This window comes from Lemur catta, chromosome 5, assembly GCF_020740605.2.
Source record: "Lemur catta isolate mLemCat1 chromosome 5, mLemCat1.pri, whole genome shotgun sequence".
Lineage (NCBI taxonomy): Eukaryota > Metazoa > Chordata > Mammalia > Primates > Lemuridae > Lemur > Lemur catta.
This window is the reverse complement of record NC_059132.1, coordinates 14,405,348-14,427,157: the sequence shown is the minus strand read 5'-3', so window position 1 is coordinate 14,427,157 and position 21,810 is coordinate 14,405,348. Positions and strand designations below refer to the sequence as shown.

The following is a 21,810-nucleotide window of genomic DNA, read 5'->3' as shown; positions in this document are numbered from 1 at the left end:
TTAAAGCAGAGAATAGCTTTTACAAAGCATATAAATATAAGACGGCATAGTCTATTGTGAAATTGCAGAGATTTCAAATTGCCGGATACTAAAGCTAATGTTAGGGAGTTTTAGGCAATAAAGTTAGAAAGGAGGGGGGGACCAGTTATGAAGTAAATTCAGGGTCAAAGTAAGGAATTACAACTTTATCCTTAAGAATATACATTCCTGGCCAGGCGCGGTGGCTCACGCCTGTAATCCTGGCACTCTGGGAGGCCGAGACAGGTGGATCATTTGAGCTCAGGAGTTCGAGACCACCCTGAGCAAGAGTGAGACCCCATCTCTACTAAAAATAGAAAGAAATTATATGGACAACTAAAAATATATATAGAAAAATTAGCCGGGCATCCTGGTGCATGCCTGTAGTCCCAGCTACTTGGGAGGCTGAGGCAGGAGGATTGCTTGAGTCCAGGAGTTTGAGGTTGCTGTGAGCTAGGCTAACACCACGGCACTCTAGCCTGGGCAACAGAGTGAGACTCTGTCTCAAAAACAAAATTAAAAAAAAAAAAAAAGAATATACATTCCTTAAGACAGAATGACTTTAAACAAAGTAGTATGATCATATTTATGTTTTTAAAAAACCACTTTGGGCCATGCACGGTGGCTCACACCTGTAATCCTAACACTCTGGGAGGCTGAGGCAGGAGGACTGCTTGAGCTCAGGAGTTCAAGACCAGCCTGAGCAAGAGCAAGACCCCATCTCTACAAAAAATAGAAAAAATAAGCCAAGCGTGGTAGCCCTCACCTATAGTCCCAGCTACTTGGGAGGCTGAGGCAAGAGGTTCGCTTGAGGGTAGGAGTTTGAGGTTGCAAGTGATCAATGATGACATCACTGCACTCTACCCAGAGTGACAGAGTGAGATTCTGTCTCAAAAAAAAAAAGAAAAAAAAGAAAAACACTTTGATAGCAGTGTGGTAGGTGAATTATCTGATGCAAAGCTAGAAGAGAAAGGGACAGAATTAGTCACTTAAATTCACATACAGTGCTAGGAATAATTTTTGTCTACCCTCCCTTCCCTATCTCAACATGATTTGCTCCTACATGATGATAGGATTTTACAAAATTTCTATTATCACACAAAGAAAAGTATACCAGTTCTTGGCAATTTATAGAATCACATTTACTCTTTTGTACCAAATACTACTCTAAGAATTTATGTATGATACTTGCCATCTTCAATTAATAGTTTTCTTTTTATTGATACTCAGTCTGGGACAAGACTTGCCCACCACCTAATTCCATTATTTTTATTTTTACTTTTTTAACTGGCTGCATTGAGTTCATTTTCCACTTGGTGCAAGGCGAATAGTTACGAAGTGTCAGGAAAGCTCGCATGTCCTTGGGCAGTAAAAATTGGGGCTCTCTCTAATTCATTTTTTGTGTTTGCTATGTTGATATAAAAGCACCAAACTGCTTCTCTGCTTGCTGCAGCCTGCCTAATCTATGCGGTGAGGCCAAGGGCAGGGAGAGAAGGGGTTCTGATGGCCTAGCACCTCTGGAAGCCTGGGTCTGCTGGTGGCCACTCAGGTCAAGATGGGGGCCCAGTGTTGCTTCCTGGTGGCTTCCCAAACCTGGCCACAGGTGGTTATGCTGCTGAAGGCCTGAGGGGATTCTGAGTACTCTAGGGACTTCAACACCGTGTCCATGAAAGGGAGAGTAGACTTCCCGAAAACGAAGCTCACCCACCAGTGACCCAAGTGGTGCTAGTGGCTCCCAGTGTGCTCAGCATTTCCACAGGAGCTATTGCTAGAAGTGGATCCCAGGCAATGCTGGTAGTAGTTGTGGGTGGCTGCTGGAGGGGATGGCCACCAATGCTTTTCCTTGCTGGCTGGTGGGAACTTCAGTAGTGACTCCTCAAGGGCCTTGGTGCATAATCATAGGTGGCAGGGACAGGGGCGCTAGGCCCTTGCGCCCATTTGCAGAGGAGACTGCTGGAGGCCGCTCTGCAACAGAGACGTGCACACACACACAAGCTAATTCTATTATTTGTTCATGAGATTTCTCAAGAAGTGGTTGTGTCTGACTGAGAGACTAGAAGGAAGTAGGTTTTGTTGGCAGCTACCAGCTGACAATTGTGCATTTAGTTAAAATTGCTTTCAACTAATAAGCAAAAATATATAAAATGATTACAAAATAAACTGTAAGCTTTAAATACTGGGAATTGCTTCATTTTTCTTCATTTTCTTTCAGTTACTTGGTATGGCTCCATGGAAAAGCAAGATTTATAAATACATCCATAACCTTTGTAAACTAGTATTTCTATTTTTCTTCTAAGGAAATAAAGTTAGTAACTACAAGCTAAAGACCTTTGATGTTACAGTATTCATAATTGTGAAAAATTGGTAAACAAAATGCTTCAAAAGCAAAATGCTTAAGAAAGATATATCAGTTCAGTGAAATAACTTGCAGCTGTTTAAAATTTTAACAATTTGTTCGATATTAATATCTTTGTCAGATTTTGATATCAGGATTATATAGACTCATAGAACGAGTCAGGATTTTCTCACATTTTATTTTATGAAAAAGTGGGTAGGAGGCCCAGCATGGTGGCTCATACCTGTAATCCCAGTGCTTTGGGAGGCCAGACTGGGCAACAAAGCAAGACCCTGTCTCTACAAAAAGTAAAAAAAATAAAAAATAAAAAAATCCAAGCGTGGTGGCATCAGCCTGTAGTCCTAGCTACTCAGGAGGCTGAGGAAGGAGGACCACTTGAGCCCAGGAGTTCAAGGCTGCAGTGAGTTATGATGCCAGTACACTCTAGCCTGGGTCACAGAGCAAGACCTCATCTCTTAAAAAAAAAAAAAAAAGAAAGAAAGAAAGAGTGGATATAATTAGAATGAGTCCTTCTTACATGTTTGACAGAATCCACTGGTAAAGCTATCTAGGACTGGAGTTTTGTTTTTAGAAAGAGTTTGTTTGTTTTTTTAATAAATTTGACTTAGATTGCAATTTCTATTTCTTCTTGTATCACCTTTGGTAGTGTGTTTACCAAGAAACTTTCATTTCATCTAAATTGGTGAATTTGTTGGCTTCAAGTTTTTCAAAATATCCTTTTTAATCATTTTAATGTTGGTTGGATCTCTAGGAATGTTCCCTAATTTGTTCTTCATATTGGTAATTGGTCTTTTATTTACTGAACAGTCTCTACTAAGATTTTTATCAAATTTATTCATCTTTTCAAAGAATAAAAATCAGTTTTGTTGATTTTATCTATTGATTTTCCATTTTCTATTTCATTGATCATTTTCTTCTCCTCTTGCTCCTCTTCCTTCTCCTTGTCTTTACCTTCTTCATCTTTACTTTGTTTTGTCATCATTATCATCATTGGTATTGTTGTTTCCTTTATTCTAATTTCTGTGGTTTTAATTTGCTTTTTTTTAGTACAAGGTAGAAGTTTAGATCACTTGATATAAACATTTCTTTTTTGTAAAATAGATACTCTAAGATAAATTTGTATACTGTTTCCACTGTATTCTCCAACTTTGATATGTTATTTCTTTCCTTCTCATTAAGTTCAGAATATTTAATAATTTTCACTTGTGATTTCTTCTTAAAACCCATAGGTGGTTTTAAAATGTGCTGCTTACTTTATAAATATTTTCAGTGTTTCTAGGTATTTTATTGCAATGAATTTCTAATTTAATCTCATTTTAGTTAAAGATATTCTCTGTATGATTTCCATCTTGAAACTCATTGAAACTTGTTTTATATAGCCACACATATTCTACTATGATGAAATGTTCTATATGCCTCTGAAAAGAATATGAAGGGTGAATGTTAGTAAATATATACAAATTTAGTTTTTTAAAAAAAATTATGTTTAAAGATTACCTAGCTTATGGGAAATATATAAATACCATGTAAAAGTATAATTCAAATTTTATCTATGCTTTAGATAATATAAAACATCTATATACATGGTGATAATTGAAAGAAAACACAGAAAAATTGAAATAGTTTGATATATTGAGGTTGTAAGTTAATGTTTTTAAAAATATTTTGACATCTCCTAATATAAAATAACCCATGTAAAATCTTTTCAAAAAAAGGAATGAAGCATACTTAAATTTTTAATTAAATTATTGGACAGCATTACTCTGAAAGTTCGGAAACTGAATTACATCAGTACTGAAATTCTGTCTTCTATGACCCTGACTTATGTCATAAAGTTGGGGAAGGTGTGTCATCCCAGCAGCATGGAACCGCCACTATAACCATACAGCTTTTGTGTACAAAAAGACTTGTACTGCCCTGTGTTTTCTATCATGTTTTTCTGTACTTGTCTTTTTCTTTCCCATCTTTTTTCTTCCAAAATCGAAATGTCTTTTTTTTTTTTTGCTTTTTTCTAATTATAAAATAACACACCCGTAGGGCAAAGAATCCAGCATTATAGGCTATAGGAAGTAGAAAGAAAATCCTCCTTTATCTCATCACCCAAAGATAACCATTATTAACAGTTTAGTGTGCGTGCCCTTGTAGACTTCTTACGTGTACATATACACATATTTTTCCAAAAATCATATAATATACTTGGTATTCTATAATATGCTGGTTTTTATTTATTAATATATTATGGCTATGACTCCATGTCTATATATAAACCTGCCTTATCTTTTTAAATAGCTGCAGAGTATTCCATTTTATGCTCATATTATAATTTATTTAATTAATCACCTTTTGCGGAACTGCTACTTTTTCATTATCATACAGGTCTTCAGTCAATAATTTTGTACATTCAACTTTGTGAATTTTATTCATTCATTCAGGAAATGTGTACTGAGAACAGCAGGTACTGTTCCAGGCTCTTTGGATCCGTCAGTAGGCAAACTGGAAAAGAAATTATCTAATAGTTAGAAGTGCTATGGAAAAAAAGAAAGTAGGTCAAGGTAAGAGGTATCTAAGTGCCAAAGAGTAGAGCAACAAGAACTCTCATTCATTGCTGGTGGGAATGCAGAAAGTACAGCCGCTTGACGAGACAGTTTAGCAGTTTCTTACAAAACTAAACATACTTTTACTGTACACTCCAGCAGTTGTGCTCCTTAGTATTTACCCAAAGAAGTTGAAAACTTACGTTCACACAAAAACATGCACATGGATGTTTATAGCAGTTTCTTTCTCAATTGCCTAAACTGATGTTCTTCAATAGGTGTGTGGTTAAACTATGGTACAAGGGAATCTTATTCAACACTAGAAAGAAATGATCTATCAAGCCATGAAAAGGTATGCAAGAACCTTAAATGCCTCTTACTAATGAAAGAAGCCGACCTGAAAAGGCTGAAATACTGAACAATTCCAAATATAATTCTGAAAAGAGAAAACTATGGAGACAGTAGAAAGAACAGTGGCTACCAGTGGTTGAGGAAAGGAAAGGATGACTAGGCAGAGAACGGAAGATTTTTAGGGCAGTGAAACCGTGTGATACAGTAATGGTGGATACCTGTTAATTATGCATTTATCTAAACCCATTGAATGTACAACACAAGGAGTGAACCCTGATGTAAACTATGAACTTTGGGTGATAATGGTGTGTCAGTGTAGGTTCATCAGTTGTATAACAAGTGTACTACTCTAGTAAAGGATGTTGATGAGGGAGGCTGAGCACATGTAGGGGCAGAGAATTGTGTAAATCTCTGTACCTTTCTCTCAGTTTTGTTGTGATTCTAAAACTATTTTTTAAAAAAGTCTTAAAAGTGCCAGGGATTAAGAACACATTGCACTATTAAAGTGGTCAAGGTAGGCCTGCCTTATTGAAAAGGTGGCATTTGAACAAAAACTTCTAGTAAATGAAGGACTTAGTCATGTGGATATCTTGGAGAAGACCATTCTAGGTTGAGAAAACAGAAAGTGCTAGGGTCTGAAGGCGGGAGTGCATCTGACATGTCTGAAGAACAGCAAGGAAGTCAGTAGCTGGGGCACAGTAAACAAAAGGGAAAATAATAACAAGAACAGTGTCATATAAGGCATCAGGTATTTGACTTTAACTCCAAGTAAAATAGAGGGCTTTTAGAACATTTTGAGCCCAGGATGACATGATCTGATATAAGTTTTTAAAATATCACTCTGGCTGCTCCATTAAGGATAGATTATAGGGGATTAAAGGTAAGAGCAGGTAAATCAGATAAGGCAATATTACAATAATCCAGGTAAAGTTCAATATTGGCTTTGACCAAGGGAACAGTAGTGAGAGGGGTGAGAAGTAGGCAGATTCTGGATATATTTTGAAGGTAAAGCAAATTAAATTTCTTAATGGACTGGATTAATGGTATGAGAAAAAGAATATAGTTAAGAGATTTTAGCATAAGCAACTGGAAAGAAGGAGTTGCTATCAACTGAGATGGGGAAGGCCGAGATGGGTGTGGAGGGATCAAAAGTTCCATTTTGGTCATGTTGAGCTGAGATGTTGATTAGACATCCAAGTGGAAATATGGAATATGAATTTGGATATATGAATCTGGATTTAGGAAAACAGGTCTAGGCTAGAGAAATAAACATGGGAATCATTGACTCTTAGAAGCTATTTAAAGCTGCAGAACTAGGTAAGATCACAAGGGGTGGGGCATGAGTGTAAACTTAGAAAAAGACTTAGGTTTGAGTTCTGGAAACTTCAACATTAGGAGGTAAGGGAGAAGAGGAGGAACCAACAAAGGAAAGTGAGAAGCAGCAAACACTGAAGTAAGAAAAAATCAGGAGAATGTGTCTTGGAAGATGAAATGGTCCCTCCCCTATGTCAGAAGCTGCCAATGAGTCAAATAAGGTGAAGACTGAGTCAACCATTACATTAGCACCAAGAAGGTCATTAGTAACCCTGAAAAGAGCACTTTCAGTGGAGTAGGCATAAAAGAGAATGAGAGAAGAAGAAATGAAGAGAGTGAATTGAATTCTGCTAGAAAGTTGAGCAATATCTAGCAGAGGAAATGAGGCCAAAAGAAGGTTTTGTGTGTATGTGTATGTGTGTTTTTTAATGGAAGAGATAATAGCATTGACGTATAGTCTAATGAGAATGACCTGATAGCAAAAATAAATTACATAGGAGAGAAAAGGGAAAATTGTTGGTGTTTGGTCCTTAAGCATGTAAGAGCGGATGGGAGCTAGTTGGACATGTTGCGGGATAGCTTTTACAGAAGACAGCTTATGTGAGTGTAGGTGCTAGTAGAAAGATAGAAATGGTAGTGAAAGTTTACTATTGGAATATATTTCCATTCATAGACTTAAACATTTTTTATATTTTTAAGAAATACTACCAAATTGCTTTCTAGAATGGTTCTACTAATTTTATATTCCCAACCATTTGCTTAATTTCCCACACCCTTATCAACACTGCATTGTTTTAATATTTTTCTATCTGAAAGGGAAACATATTCCCTCCAGTCTTCACAGCTTTAGTTCTGTCCCAAATCATTTATGTCCACAGGCTTTGGCTAGTTTGCAGAGAGACAAGAGTGGGTTGAGTGACCTGAAGTAAAGGAATGTTAGCAAGCTTGCAGTTCTTTTCCCATAACTGTTCTGATGATGAATGAAAACATTCAACCTATATAGCTGTCAGCTAAATATCAAATTTACTTTAAATTTTTAGAGATTAAAAGGGAAAAAGAAAAGGTAAATCAATGTAATGGATTGCTTTATAAGCCAAGAAATAACCTTCTTCATACTCTTAGTTCCTCCTGGTATAAGACACTACTATGATATTTCTTATCTCCTACACCACTTTTCTAAGTATTCTTTTGAGGTATATAGAACTGGTGGGATGTGGGGCAAACAGCAAAACTCAACCCCCTTCAGCTAATTCTCTATTGAAGGAACAGAGAGAAGGCTGTCAAAAGATACGGTACTAACCTTACTTTGAATTCTGTAAATGAAAGCAATTAGAAGGATGTTACATTATTTTATACCACACACACCCAGCTTCACCTCTTCCTCTTTTTCAGGTTATAGCTCCTCCAAATGTAAACTTTTGGGCTATTAGACTACAGAAAAAAATGAACCCCCAGTATTGTGTATTGTCATAGTTTACATTTATTGAGCACTGTGCTAGTAATTATACTATGGTAAGCACTTTACATATGCCATCTCCTACACAAGAGCCTTGTAAGCTATAGGTATTATTGTCCTCATTTTATAGATGAGGAAGCTGTGACTTACAGAGAGGTTAATAATCTGCTCAGATACCCAGGTAGTAAGGAAAGATGTAGGATTCAAACCAGGTCAATATGACTCAAAATCCCACACTGTTAATCACTACCTTATGCCCTATATGTTTGTCTTTTCTTAGAATATTACCTTGATATGTAGTTCTCCAGCTCAGGCCTGTGAAGGAAGGCTGTCGTTCCTCCTTGGTATAGGGAATCTCTTAAGAAGAGGAAGACATCCTGGAGTTAGTTACTCCAGGAAAAGGAAGGGTCTCAGGAGGAAAAAAAGAAATTTTAATTGACCTGAAAGTTGATCTCAGATGAACAGAAGAGGAGATTTTGCATCTTTAGGTAGATAGATAGATATTTAATAGATAGATCCCTCTCTAAATCTAGATCTTGACAGTTGTCTAGAAAGATATTTCTGAGTGTTAAAAGCTAATAACAAAAAAGTAGAGGTAAAGAAGGAGGAAGCTCTAACCAGTTCATATAAGCTAATAATGAGGAAAATATTTCTAATAAGCCAAACTATCTAGATCAGGAGTCTTCTGTGCGTATTTCCCAGTTGCTTTCCCTTATTATTTAATGAGATTTCTTGTACTCTACTACAACACGTACCAGAGTAAGAATGGCAGTTACGTAGTACTTGTACCTCCATTCCCCCATTATTGCCTTTGGCCTGGTTAATCATTCAGTTTACTGTATTCTTTCCTCCTGAACCCCAGCATAGCCTCAGCATCCATCTTACCCAGATCTAGTGTTAAGGATGTAACAGTACCTCTTTTCCCCTTCCCCAATTATGGCAGATGTTGTCAGTGGAAAACAATTAGAGATTTTCCTTTTGGTTCTAGCCTTTGAAAGTCTATTTTATTTCATTAAGGAACGTATCCTTTTCTTTTATGCTGCTACAATAGTACCAAAGTGGCAGCTGTTACTGGCTTCAGTGGCTGCCAACCTGACAATGACATCATTTCCTAGCTGTCTATCAGTGTAGTATAGATCTGCCTCTTCGGAAAGAAATGCTGAGAAGGAAGAAGTTGGAACTTTCTAGGTGTGGGTTGAAGTCAGGAAGACAAGGAAGGTTATCATACATAGAGAGGAACATGAAAAGCAAACTTTAGCCCTATCACTTCTGTTTATACTAATGTGAGTCTAACTCTTAGATTTTAAGCTTTTTGAGGGTAGGGCCTCCAATTTCAGTGAGTATTGTTCAATAATACATATTGAATAAAGCTACATTGGAGTGAATAAATGATGACTTGAAGCCTTCTGTTCCGTAGTTTTTTTATAGTGACCATGGAATGCTGAGGCACTTGAGCAAACAAAATGAGATATAGTTTCATATTTCAAAAGTATTAATTATTCTACTCTTGCAAGGTCATAATATTAATACATCAGTAATATAGATGTATTTGACATAGTCCAAAAGACAAGACATGTATGCCACATTGCAATTTTAACATACAGATAAAAGTTGTGATTCTAAATAAGGCTTCTTGATGAGAGATTATCTATTTCTTTACAATTTTTTTTTCCATCAGACAGTTTTTGGTCTGCCTATTTCATGTTTTGCTGTAGAATATAGAATCTTTACTTTCCCCATAAGGATATCAGCATAAAAAGGCCCCAAAAGTTTGCTCCCTTGACCCTGGCTTCCCCAACAAACACAAAATGTGTGAACGTCCTCCTGCCTTCCAGAATTACCCCAGCTCTTTTATCACATCAACACAGTGCTATTCTTTCTTGGGAAAGGGAAGATAGGAAAATGTCTACCTTGGTTTAAATTGAATTTGAGGCAAAAGTAGAAAAACAGTGATTGAGAACTGTCCTCTCCTGCAGTTCTCTGCTTTCTTAGACTTCATGCCTTTATACTTAATCTACCCAGAATACACTCCTCTCCCTCCAAGTCCATGTGGGAAACTGCAAGTGATCCTTAAACATAACCTGTTCTGTGAAGCCTTTCCCCACTGCCCTTCTGCCCAAGCAGAGTTAGTCTCTTCTATTCCCATAACATCTTGACATACCTTTCTGTTAGCATGTGTCACATTGTATGGAATTATTTATTGACAGATTTCCCCAACCAGACTGAAGTGCCTCATAGTAGAGATTTTATTTTATTCATTTGTTGATCCCAGCACCTCACACATAGTAGCTGTTAAATAAATGCTGTCATATCGAATTGAATTTTTTTGGAACTATTATATCTCTCTGAGGTAAGTTAGGATGAGATTATGAAAGAGGGTACAGAATTTGGTATTGAGTAAATTCCAGGATAGGCTTCAGCCTTCCGGAGAATGATTTTGTTATTCAGGTGTACAGATTATAAGCAAAGCCACATTGAGCATCTAAGGCTGCATAGAGGAAAATATGTATATGGAAATATCCCATACAGATGGAACAGATCAAAAAAAGGAAACTTTCACCCTCAGCTGGTCCTGTATTTCATGTTCTGCTGGTAGTATCTGTCTTTAGTACATATGCGGTTACCATAACATACATACCAGTCAGGCTTCAAACAGGGAAAAAGAACAATGAAGGGTGGGAGCAGTGGCTCATGCCTATAATCCCAGCACTTTGGGAGGCTGAGGTGGGAGGATCACTTGAGCCCAGAAGTTTGAGACCAGCCTGGACAACATAGGGAGACCTCCTCTCTACAAAAAAATTAATAATCAGCTAGGCATAGCAGCATGCACCTGTAGTCCCAGCAACTAGGTACTGGGGAGGGTGAGGTAGGAGGATGGCTTGAGCCCGGGAGTTCAAGGTTGCAGTGAGCTATGATGACACCACTGCACTCTAGCTCTGGCAACAGACCTCATTTCTGAAGACGAAGAAGAAAGAAAGAAAAAATACTTATAGAATGGAGATTTTTTGGGGGGTGGGGGAGGAGGACAGAGCTCTGTCACCCAAGCTAGAGCACAGTGGTGTTATCATAGCTCTCTGCAACCTTGAACACCTAGACTCAAGCAATCCTCTTGCATCAGCCTCTGAAGTAACTGGGAATACAGGTGCGTGTCACCACACTCAGCTAATTGTTTTTATTTTTTGTAGAGACGAGGTCGTGCTGTGTTGCCCAGGCTGGTCTCAAACTGGGCTCTGGGATTATAGAAATAAGCCATCATGCCCGGCCAGAATGGGGAATTTATTTTAGAGATTAGACTTTGTACAGTCTTGGGCAAAGATGGGGAAATAGGTCCGAAGGGGAGAATTGAAGATTCAGGGAAAAAAATCACTGATCAGCCCTCTTGTTAAAGGGACAAGTTGGAGTTTGCAGGGAACTCTAGAAGCTAGACACATTCAGCTACTGGAGAGAGACCATGAAAGCATAGGAGGTGTAGTGGTATAGAAGTCAGTGGAAGGCTGTTGCTCATTCATGACTGCTGCTTCTGTAAGTTTGCTGCCAAGTATTTGGTGGTGGGCTTGGGGTCATTGGTCAGCAGCACTAGTAGTTCTAGAGCAGGAAAGAATAAGGACAAACCAGAACCCAGCCGCATTTCTGTATCTTCTCACCGCCTCTAACTACAACCACCTTCGGAAAGTCATAGCAGCTGCTTCACTTCCACCTTCTAAATCTCACACTAATTTCTCTTTTGGCCAGTTCTGCCTCACAACTGTACAGGGTTCTAGGAAACTTAATTCTTGTTTAGCCAAGTTGACACAGTATAAACCACTACAATATACCTTTAAATTTTGCAAGTTGAATTTAGTTTCAATTTTAGAAGCAGTACTCACTTGAATGGGAAAAAGAAGAGCTAAGAAACATGCATTACTTTATATTTTTTAAAAAAGCATTCTCAGGTATTACCTAGTAATATGCCTTACCTGCACACATTTCAGAAACAGAAAGTGTTGATTGTAAATACTAACTACTACAGAAAATTTTAAGGTGGTCATACAAATATTTCTTTTTCTTTTGATGGTCAGCACAGAATTTAAGTACAGTTTTAAAAGAATCATCTCTTGGGATCTTCTAAAGGATCCAAGGAAGTAGTATTTATTGTGTACTGTACCAAGAACTTTTATGTGTCTTATTTCACTTAATTCATATACCAAACCTGTGAGGCTCCTAAATGTGAAGTAACTCAAGATCAAGTTCATATAAAAAGGTTAAAAATTCATCCAGAATTTAGAGTAATTTAAATCTTAGTCATGCTATCTTTTTCTCTTGGCTTAGTTTTAACCTGGTCTTTAAAAACTTTTAGTTGAAAGGGTAATACATAAAATAAAGTGAACTAATCTTGAGAGTACAACTCAATAAATTTTTACATATCTATGTATACATCCATGTAATCACCATGCAGATAAAAATATAGAGCTTTTCCAGTGTCCTTAATTGATTTTTTTCCTTGGGTCATTTGTACTTCCAGGTAAACTGCCTTATGTGTTTATAGTTTTCATTACAATGGATGGTACAATTCTTGGAACAATGCTGGGGGAAATGAATATATTAACAGTAAAGTGAAAATGTTAGTGTGCCCCATAACTGCTTTAAATGACATCTACTTATGTCACTTTCTCTTTCTGCTTTTACCCTAAAACAGGTAATCAGATCCTGTCCCTCGGGAGCCTCTCAAAAGATCAGATTTATCCAATGAAACTCAAGGGCATCTCCATCTGCTATTCAGCTCTCAGATCTGCCTTGTGTGGCAATTATGTCAGCTTTGGCGTCTTCAAGTTGTATGGGGACAACCATTTTGACAATGTACTCCAGGCCTTTGTCAAAATGCTGCTGTCAGTGTCCCACAGTGACTTGCTAGTAAGCAATCATGCATCATGGGAGTCTTTGTGTGAAATGTGAAGTAATACCACCACAGGCCTGGAATTATTATAATAAAGCCCAGGGAGTTAGAATAGCACCAGAACATTTTATGTTTTAAGACAGCCTACTTGCTCTAACTTAAGAGAATTTGGACAACTACACTGTCAGTATTTATGTAATTAAATGTGCAGTTTAGAAAGCTGCAGCTACCACCTTGTGACAAATTGGTCATCCAGAGTGCTCCAGGTTCTACATATGGAAAAAATATAATTAGCAATTTCAACTAATTGCTTACAACTATACTCGTAACTCAAAAACAGTCTGTGTTTCCTGGAGCAGAAAATACGGCATTGGCTGCAGGATTTTCCTCTTCCTTTTATTCTACTCTTTGTACTTGCCCTGCTGTTTGGCCTTCCTTTCCATTAAAATTCTGGTGTGGTGGACAGAGTGCTGAACTGCAAGTTGCGCAACCTGGCATATAGTCTCAGCTACATCTCTCACTAATCACCTGAGTGATGCTTTAATTTCCTCACTTTTAAAATGATTGGATTAAACTAAGTGATCTCTAGGTCCCTTTTCTGTTCTACCATCTAGTTTCTGTTATTTATGTCGGTAATCTTCAGACTTTGATGCCCATCAGAAACACCTGAGTTGCTTGTTGGAAATTCAAATTTCCAGGCTCCTCCACTGACCTGTGTCATTATCAGACTTTTTTTCAAACGTCTCTGCCTGATTACACACAAGCCAGTAGGTGCCCAACCTGGATGCAGTAATTAACTGGGTAACATACCCATATTCATGGTCTGGCTTAGTTCAGCCTTTTCCACCTGCTCCCACCAAAGATTACAAGTTAAGATTAACAAGTAAGCCTTTGTTAGTCAGCCTGTGTGAGAAATGCTCCTTGACCTTCTAATGGACTAGTGCACCCTCTTCTACCTTTCTAAACTAATCTTAATTGGGCCACATCTCATGCCAAAGTTGTGAAGCCTCTTTATAGTAGAATAGAATGCTCATTGAAGGCTATGCCTGCTTGATAGAAATTATAAATCAAAAATTGGGTAAAATCAGCCATATGTTACAATCACCTCATGGAGGAGACTCTTCACTACAGTTAAAGTCTACCTAGAAAACTGGTATGGTTTCAGGAATTTTTCTCTCACCTTTTTCCTAATAGTCAAGCAAACCTCCAATTCAGTAATTCTCAAACTTAAGGGTGCATAGGACTCTATTAGCATATATGTTAAAAGTGTATATTTCAGAGCTTCACTCTAGAGCTTTTCATTCATTGAATCTGAAGTGGGTATCAGGAAACTATATTTTTAACAAGCACCCCAAGTGTTTCTTATGAAGGTGGTCATAACCTCACTTTTAGCAATACTCTTCTGGTTTATCTTATGAGTGTTGTGCTTCTTGATATTGGTTGGATTGCATTTGAGATTTTTCAAGTATCTTTCTCATGCACTTATCTTTTGCCTATAGTGTATGCTAAGCCCTTTACCAAATTATGATTTAGTTAGCTAGCTTGGCATTGTATAAATACAATGGCATGGTATAAATACTATGACGTCAGATCCTATTATAATAGCAAATTTCTTGGTGTTTAAAAAACAAACCAAAAAAAAAAGGTTTCCTAGCCACCATTAAGCACTGTTCAGTGTTACAATATTCCAACCCAGAAAAATAATTCACACAGTCTTCTAAATGTCATACTGCAGGGATTTTACTTGCATTTAAGTGCTAGCCATATAAAGTAAAATTGAAATAATGTACTATCCCATAGCTTCAAATTAGGGTTTCTAGAGATCAAAGATTCCTATTAGAACCCCTTTAAATGCTGCATTGGGACTCATTATGTCGTTTGTTCTATGTATTTATTGACCTTGTGTTTAAGTAAGTTTACAATTTCCAGTATTATAAATGGCAATTTCCACTGGACTGTAACATGTCTTTTTCTTCCCTGTGGGTTGACATTTAGTATATCTCTGTGTTGTAGCAATACCGGAAACTGAGCCAGTCTTATTATCCACTCCTGGAATGTCTCACCCAGGACCACATGAGCTTCATCACCAACTTAGAGCCTCCTGTACTCCTGTATGTTCTCACATCTATCTCAGAGGGACTCACTACTCTTGGTAAGGATCATGAAGGACATTGTTTCCAGAGGAAAAACTCGATTTATGGTCCCTTAATGTATGTGCTTATTGAGACTGTCATCCTACAAAGGGGGAAAAGATATGAACCCAAACTGAAAGATTATTTTTTAACTGTTACTTGTAAGTGGGAAAGTATATTTTTTCATATTTTGATACACAGTTTGTTATTTTTAATTGATTTTATTGAGATTTTACTTACATATAATAAAATTTACTGATGTTAAGTGACCAATGAGTCCTGACAAATGTGTACATTTACACAATCATGAACTGCCACAACCAATATACAGAATATTTTCATCACCACAGAAAGCTCTCTTATTCCCCCTTCTAGCCAATCCCTTCCCTCTACCTTTAGCCCAGGGAACCACTATCTACTTTCTTTCACTGTAGTTTGCCTTATCCAGAATTATATGTAAGTGAAATCATATAATATGGAATTATTTATCTGGCTTATTTCATTTAGCATAATGACTTTGAGATTCATCCATGTTGTGTTAAGAATCATTTAGTTTATTCCTTTCTATGGCTGAGTATTATTCCATTGCATGGATTACTACAGTTTGTTTACCCATTCAGCAGCTGATGGACACTTGGGTTTTTTCCATTATTTGGCTATTTTGAATACAGCCCTCATGAACATTCATATACAAATCTTTAGATAGATAAATCTTTTTCATTTCTCTTGGGTAAATACCTAGGAGTGGGATTTCTGGGTTATATGCTAAGTGTATTTTAAACATTATAAGAAACTGACAAAGTTTTCCAAAGTGACTATAGCATTTTGCTCCCACCAACAATTGTATGAGGGTTTCAGTTGCTCTATATACTCACCAACACCTGCTATTATCAGTCCTTATAACCTTAGTCATCCTAGTGGGTGTGAAGTAGAACCTCATTGTGGTTTTAATTTGCATTTCACTAATGAATAATGATCTGAGCATCTTTTCATGCTTATTTGCCATTCATGTATCTTCTTGGTGAAATGTTTTACTCTTTTACTCATTTTTTTAAACTGAGTTTTTTATTTTGTCACTGAGTTATGAGTTATTATATATTCTGGATGTTAATCCTTTATCACATACATGTTTTACAAATATTTTTCCAGCCCGTGACTTGTATTTGTTATTTTCCTAACAGTATCTTCTGAAGAGCAAAAGTTTTTAATTTTGAGGAAGTCCAATTTATTGTTTTTTTATGGTTTATATTTTTTGAGTCCTCTTCTAAGAAATCCTTGTTTAACCCATGGCCATAATGATTTCTCCTATGTTTTCTAATAGTTTTAGCCCTTAGGTTTAGAGCTATGATTCATTTCAGTTTAATTTTGTATATGGTATGAGGAGAAAGCTGAGATTCTTTTTGTTACATGGATATTCAATTGTTACAGTACCTTTTGTTGAAGAATATCCTTTACCTATTGGATTACCTTGTGCCAATACTATACTGTCCAAATTGTATAATAAGTCTTAAAATCAGGTAATATAGCCCTCTAATTTTTTTTTTCTTTTAAAATTGTTTTGGCTGTTCTGGGTCCATTGTCTTTTTGTATAAATCTTAGAATCAACTTGTCAGTTTCTCTTGTTAAAAAAAAAATTATGGGAATTTTTATTAGGATTGCATTGAATCTATAGCTCGATTTGGGGATAATTGATGTATTAACAATATTTTAATTCCTGAAAACAGAATCTGTCTCCATTTATGTAGGTATTACCATTTCTCAGCCGCACTTTTATAGTTTTGAATTTATGAGTCTTATATATATTTGTTATATTTGTAAGTAAATATTTTGTTTCTTACACTATTGTAAGTGGTTATTAAACTTTAGTTTCCTATTTTTCTTTGCTACCATATAGAATTGCAATTGATTTTTTTATATATTGACCTTTTGTCCTGCAACCTTGCTAAACTTGTTTATTCTGGTAGCTTTTTGTAGGCTTCTGAAGATTTTCTATGTCACCTAATAAAGTCACCAAATAAAGGCAGTTTTACCGCTTCCTTTTCTATCCGGATGGCTTTTTTTCTTGTCTTATCACACTGGCTAGAACCTACAATATAATGTTGAATCAAAGTGACAGTAACAAACATTTTTTCCTTATCTCTAATGTTAGGGGGAAAGTATTCGGTCTCCCACCAGTCAGTATAATGTTAGGTTTTTCATAGATGCTTTTTATCCTGTTGAGGACATTTCTTTCTATTTATAGTTTTCTGAGAGTATTATCATGAATGGATGTTAAATTTTATCAGATGCTTTTTCTGCATCCACTGATATCATATGGTTTTTCTTTTTTGGTGTATTAATGGATTATGTTAATGTTAATCATCACATTGAATGATCTTCAAATATTAAACCAAACTTGCATTCCACACTTGGCTATTATGCATTACCCTTATATGTTACTGGATTCGGTTTGTCAAAATTTTGATACAGATTTTTGTTTCTGTGTTTATGACAGATAGTGATGTGTTCTTTAGTTCTTATATAATTTTCTGTTCTTGTAGTTTTGTATTGTTTTAGTTTCAGTCTAGTGCCTGAGAATGTTTCATCCTTTCCTGTTTTCTCAAAAAATTTATGTAGAGTTATTAGTTCTTCCTTAAATGTTTGATAGAATTCCCCAGTGAAACCATCCGGCCTAGAGTTTTCTTTGTGTGGAAGGTTTTTAACCACAAGTTATATTTTTTTATAGATATATAGCTATTCCAGTTATCGTGAGTGGTATTTGGTAGTTTGTACCATCAAAGGAATTTGTTCTTTTCATGTAAAGTTCATACAATATTATTGACATAAAATTGTTTACAATATCCCCTTTCTATCCAATTTTATTTCTATAGGAACTGTAGTGATGTCCCTTCCATCATTCTTGATATTGACAATTTGTGTCTTCTCTCTTTTTTTTCTTAATTGTTCTGGCTATAGATTTATTGATTTTATTGCAAAGAACCAGTTTTTTAGTATTCAATGATTTTCCCTCTATTATTTTTCTGTTTTTTATTTCACATTATATTTTTGTTCTCTAAAAGTTGATCTTTATTGTTTTTTCCTTCTTTACTTTGCTTTTTCTTTTCTAGTTCTTCTTTTTTCAAGATAGAAGCTTAGATCATTTACTTTAGGCCTTCTTTTCTAATATATACCTTTCATGCTTTAAGCACTCCTGTAGCTACACCTCACAAATTTTGATATATTTTATTTTTATTTTATTCAGTTCAAAAATATTTTCTAATTGCCCTGCTGATTTCTTTAACCAATGGATTGTTACCTAGAAGCACATTGCTTAATTTCCAAATATTTGGAGATATTTCTGATATTTTTCTTTGACTCCAGTTTTATTCCATTGTATCATAGAATATATTCAGTGATTTTTATACCTTAAATTTATTGAGACATTTTTTATGGTCCAAAATATGGTGAATGCTCCTTGGGGACTTAAAATAAATGTGTATTTCATTGTTGGGAAGAGTGTTCTATAAGTGTCAGGTCTAGTTAATAATATTCAGATCTGTAATCTTACTGGTTGTTTGTTTATTGTCTACATGTTCTATGAATTAGCAAAAGAGAAGTGCTGAAGTCTCTAACTATAATAATAGATTTGTACTATGTCTCTTTTAGTTCTATCAGTTTTTGAATCAAGTATCTTAAAACTTTGTTATTTGTATTTAGGATTATTATGTCCCTTGATGAATAAACCCCTTTGTCATGATGAAATTTATTTCTGGTAATATATTTCCTCTGAAATCTATTTTGTTTGATATTATTAACTTCTCCAGCTTTCTTTTGATTAGTGTTAGCCTCTTTTTCCAACCTTTCACTTTTACAGAAGTTTCTTTGTATTTAAAGTTGGTTTCTTGTAGACAGCATGTATTTTCTTTTGCTGCTATAACAAATTATTACAAACTTGATTCCTTAAAACAACACAAATTTATTATACTTTTTTGTTTTTGTTTTGTTTTTTAGAGACAGGTCTCACTCTGTTGCCCAGGCTGGAGTGCAGTTGTGGGATCATAGCTCCCTGAATCCTCAAACTCCTGGGCTCAAGTAATCCAGAGTAGCTAGGACTAGAAGCTCACACCACCACCCCCAGCTAATTTTTTAAATTTTTGTAGAGACAGGATCTCACTATGTTGCCCAGGCTGGTCTCAAACGCCTGGGCTTAGGCAGTACTCCTACCTTTGCCTCCCAAGGTGCTGAGATTACAGGCTTGAGCCACTGCACCCAGCCTGTCTTATGTTTTTGTAGGTCAAAAGTCTGGCATAGGTCTTACGGGGCCAAAACCAAGGTGTTAGCAGGACTGCATTCCTTTCTAAGGGCTCTAGAAACTAATTCATTTCCTTGCCTTTCTAGCTTCTAGAGACCACCTACATTCCTTGCCTCTTGGTCTCTTTCCTCCGTCTTCAAAGCCAGCAATGTTACATCTTTTTGATAGTTCTTCCATAGCTACATCTCCCTCTGACTCTGACTTCTTATGCTTCTCTCTTCTACTTTTAAGGACCCTTGGGTTTACAATGGGCCTACCTAGATAATCCAGGATAATTTCCCTATTTTAAGGTCAACTAATTAGCAACCTTAATTCCTCTTTGCCACGTAACCTGACATATTCACAGGTTCTAGGAGTTAGGACATGGACATATTTTCCAAACAGATAGCATGTAGCTGGGTCATACTTTTATATCATATCTCAGTATCTCTGCCTTCTAATTAGTGTTTCAACCATTTAATGTAACTACCAGTATGTCTGGGTTTAAATCTACAATATTGCTATTTGTAGCCATCCCTCTTCATTTTATAGTGGTGCTCTAGGGATTTTACAATCTACATTTACTATCTTCGGATAATATTATCACAATTTACTTTCAAATAATCATAATCTACCTCTCTTCCTCTATTTCTACTCCTTCTAGAACTCTAATTACACATGTGTTATATACTTTTTGCTATTTTCCTAGAACCCACTGATGCTCTGGGGTTTTTTTCTCTTTTCCTTTCTGTTCTTCATTTTGTGTAGTTCTTGTAGGTATATCTTCAAATTTTTTCTTCTATAATACCTAATCTGCAGTTAATCCTGAATTTTTTTCATTTTAGACATTGTATTTTTATTCTCTAAATGTTCCATTTTGGTCTTTTTTTATATCTTCCATTTTTCTCCTCATCAGGTTCATATTTTCCTTTAACCTTGATCATATATATAAGCTTTATAACAGCCATATTAAGGTTCTTGTCTACTAATGTCATTTCTATCTCAGCTTCTATGGATTTATTTTTCTCCATATGGGTCATATTTTCTGATTTTTACTATGCCTTGTTATTTTTGATTGTATGCTGGACATTGTGAATTTTACATTTTGAATTTTAGTTCAGTGCTGGATTTTTTGATATATTGTTTACAGATTGTGAATTCTGTCTTGCAGTTGAATAACTTGGATCAGTTTGACTCATTTGAGATCAAATAGCAGCCTTTATTTTGGAATCATTGAGCCCTACTACTAAGATGTGAGCCCTATGAGGACATTCAAATGCTCCATGTATTATGAGGGTTCTCCACAAACTATTCCCAGTTTCTAATCTTCAGGAATTATTTGACCTACTGCTTTTCAGTGATCCTTTCCCTGGCTTTGGGGAGTTTTCTTATACTTTCACAGGTCATTGTTCAGATAAACATTAGAGAGGACTCCCTTGCAAATCTATAGAACTCTCTTCTTCTGTAGATCCCACACTGTCATACCACAAGTTTTAGCTGCTTCAGCCTCCTCAAATTTCAATATTTTATTCTTCAATGCAGTGAGACCACTTGGCTTTATTTGGATTTCCTCTTCCTGGCCTGCAACCTGGAAACTGCTTTGAACAGTAAGCTGGAGCAATTACAAGTATTACATCATTGGTTTTCCTCTTTTGTGGTTTAATAGTGCTGTACTGCTTGTTGTGCAATAATTGAAAACCATTTTTCATATATTTTATCCTGTTTTCCAGTTGTTTATGGCGGAAGGGCAAATTCTCATAGCAGTTAATTCTTCATGGACATAGGCAGAAGTCTTGTCTTTTATTATTACAGTTTAACTTCACGTTCTTTTATCTCACATCATAGTAGTACTTGAAGATTTTGAATTAGTTGCAGGTGGCTATGTTATTTTGAAGATGTCATTTTGGTAAGCTCTGGAATCTGCATGTTAACAGGCTCACAATGGAGTCTCCATGAAGTTGCATTATGTGTGGAGTACTGAACTTGGATTTAAGTTCCAGTGCCGCCACTAAATACTTGCATGACCTTGGACACATACCATGTGCTTGGTGCTGTCATAGGTGTTACATATATATACTTCATTCATTTCATTCTCAGAACCATCTGCATACCACAAGTGGGTTAGGTGCTCTAAGAGAACTGTTTTTCCTTATTTCCTGCTTACTTGTAAGCTTCTGAAGGACAGTAACAGTGTCTTAATCACTACTTTATTCCCAGTTCCTAGCATTCGAGTAAGTGCTCAGTAAATATTTATTGAATGAATTAATTAGATAATATTTTCATTATACAGATGAATAGCTGTGGCTTAGAGAAGTGAAACAGTTCACCCAAGATCATACAACTAATAAGTGTTTGACCTAGGAAGTCTGTTAAACTCTAAAACTCATTCTTCTTCACCACACCACCATGCTAGATCTACCTGATAAGAGTCACAGCTTTAATAGCTAGATGCTTGGTAGAGATGGTTCTCCTTGTACATATTGGCGATTTTATCCTCAGGCTCGTG

At 36.1% G+C, this 21,810-nt stretch overlaps 1 protein-coding gene across 1 annotated transcript in view; it reads left to right on the top strand.

Moving 5' to 3' along the window:
• The window catches only part of LOC123637967 (ran-binding protein 17-like), a 75,800-nt gene that overhangs the window by 18,655 nt on the left and 35,335 nt on the right, over positions 1 to 21,810 (top strand). Inside the window, exons 4-5 of the mRNA XM_045551190.1 lie at positions 12,705 to 12,919; positions 14,916 to 15,054. Of these exons, the coding sequence (XP_045407146.1) occupies positions 12,705 to 12,919; positions 14,916 to 15,054 (354 nt within the window). The remainder of the gene's footprint in view (positions 1 to 12,704; positions 12,920 to 14,915; positions 15,055 to 21,810) is intronic.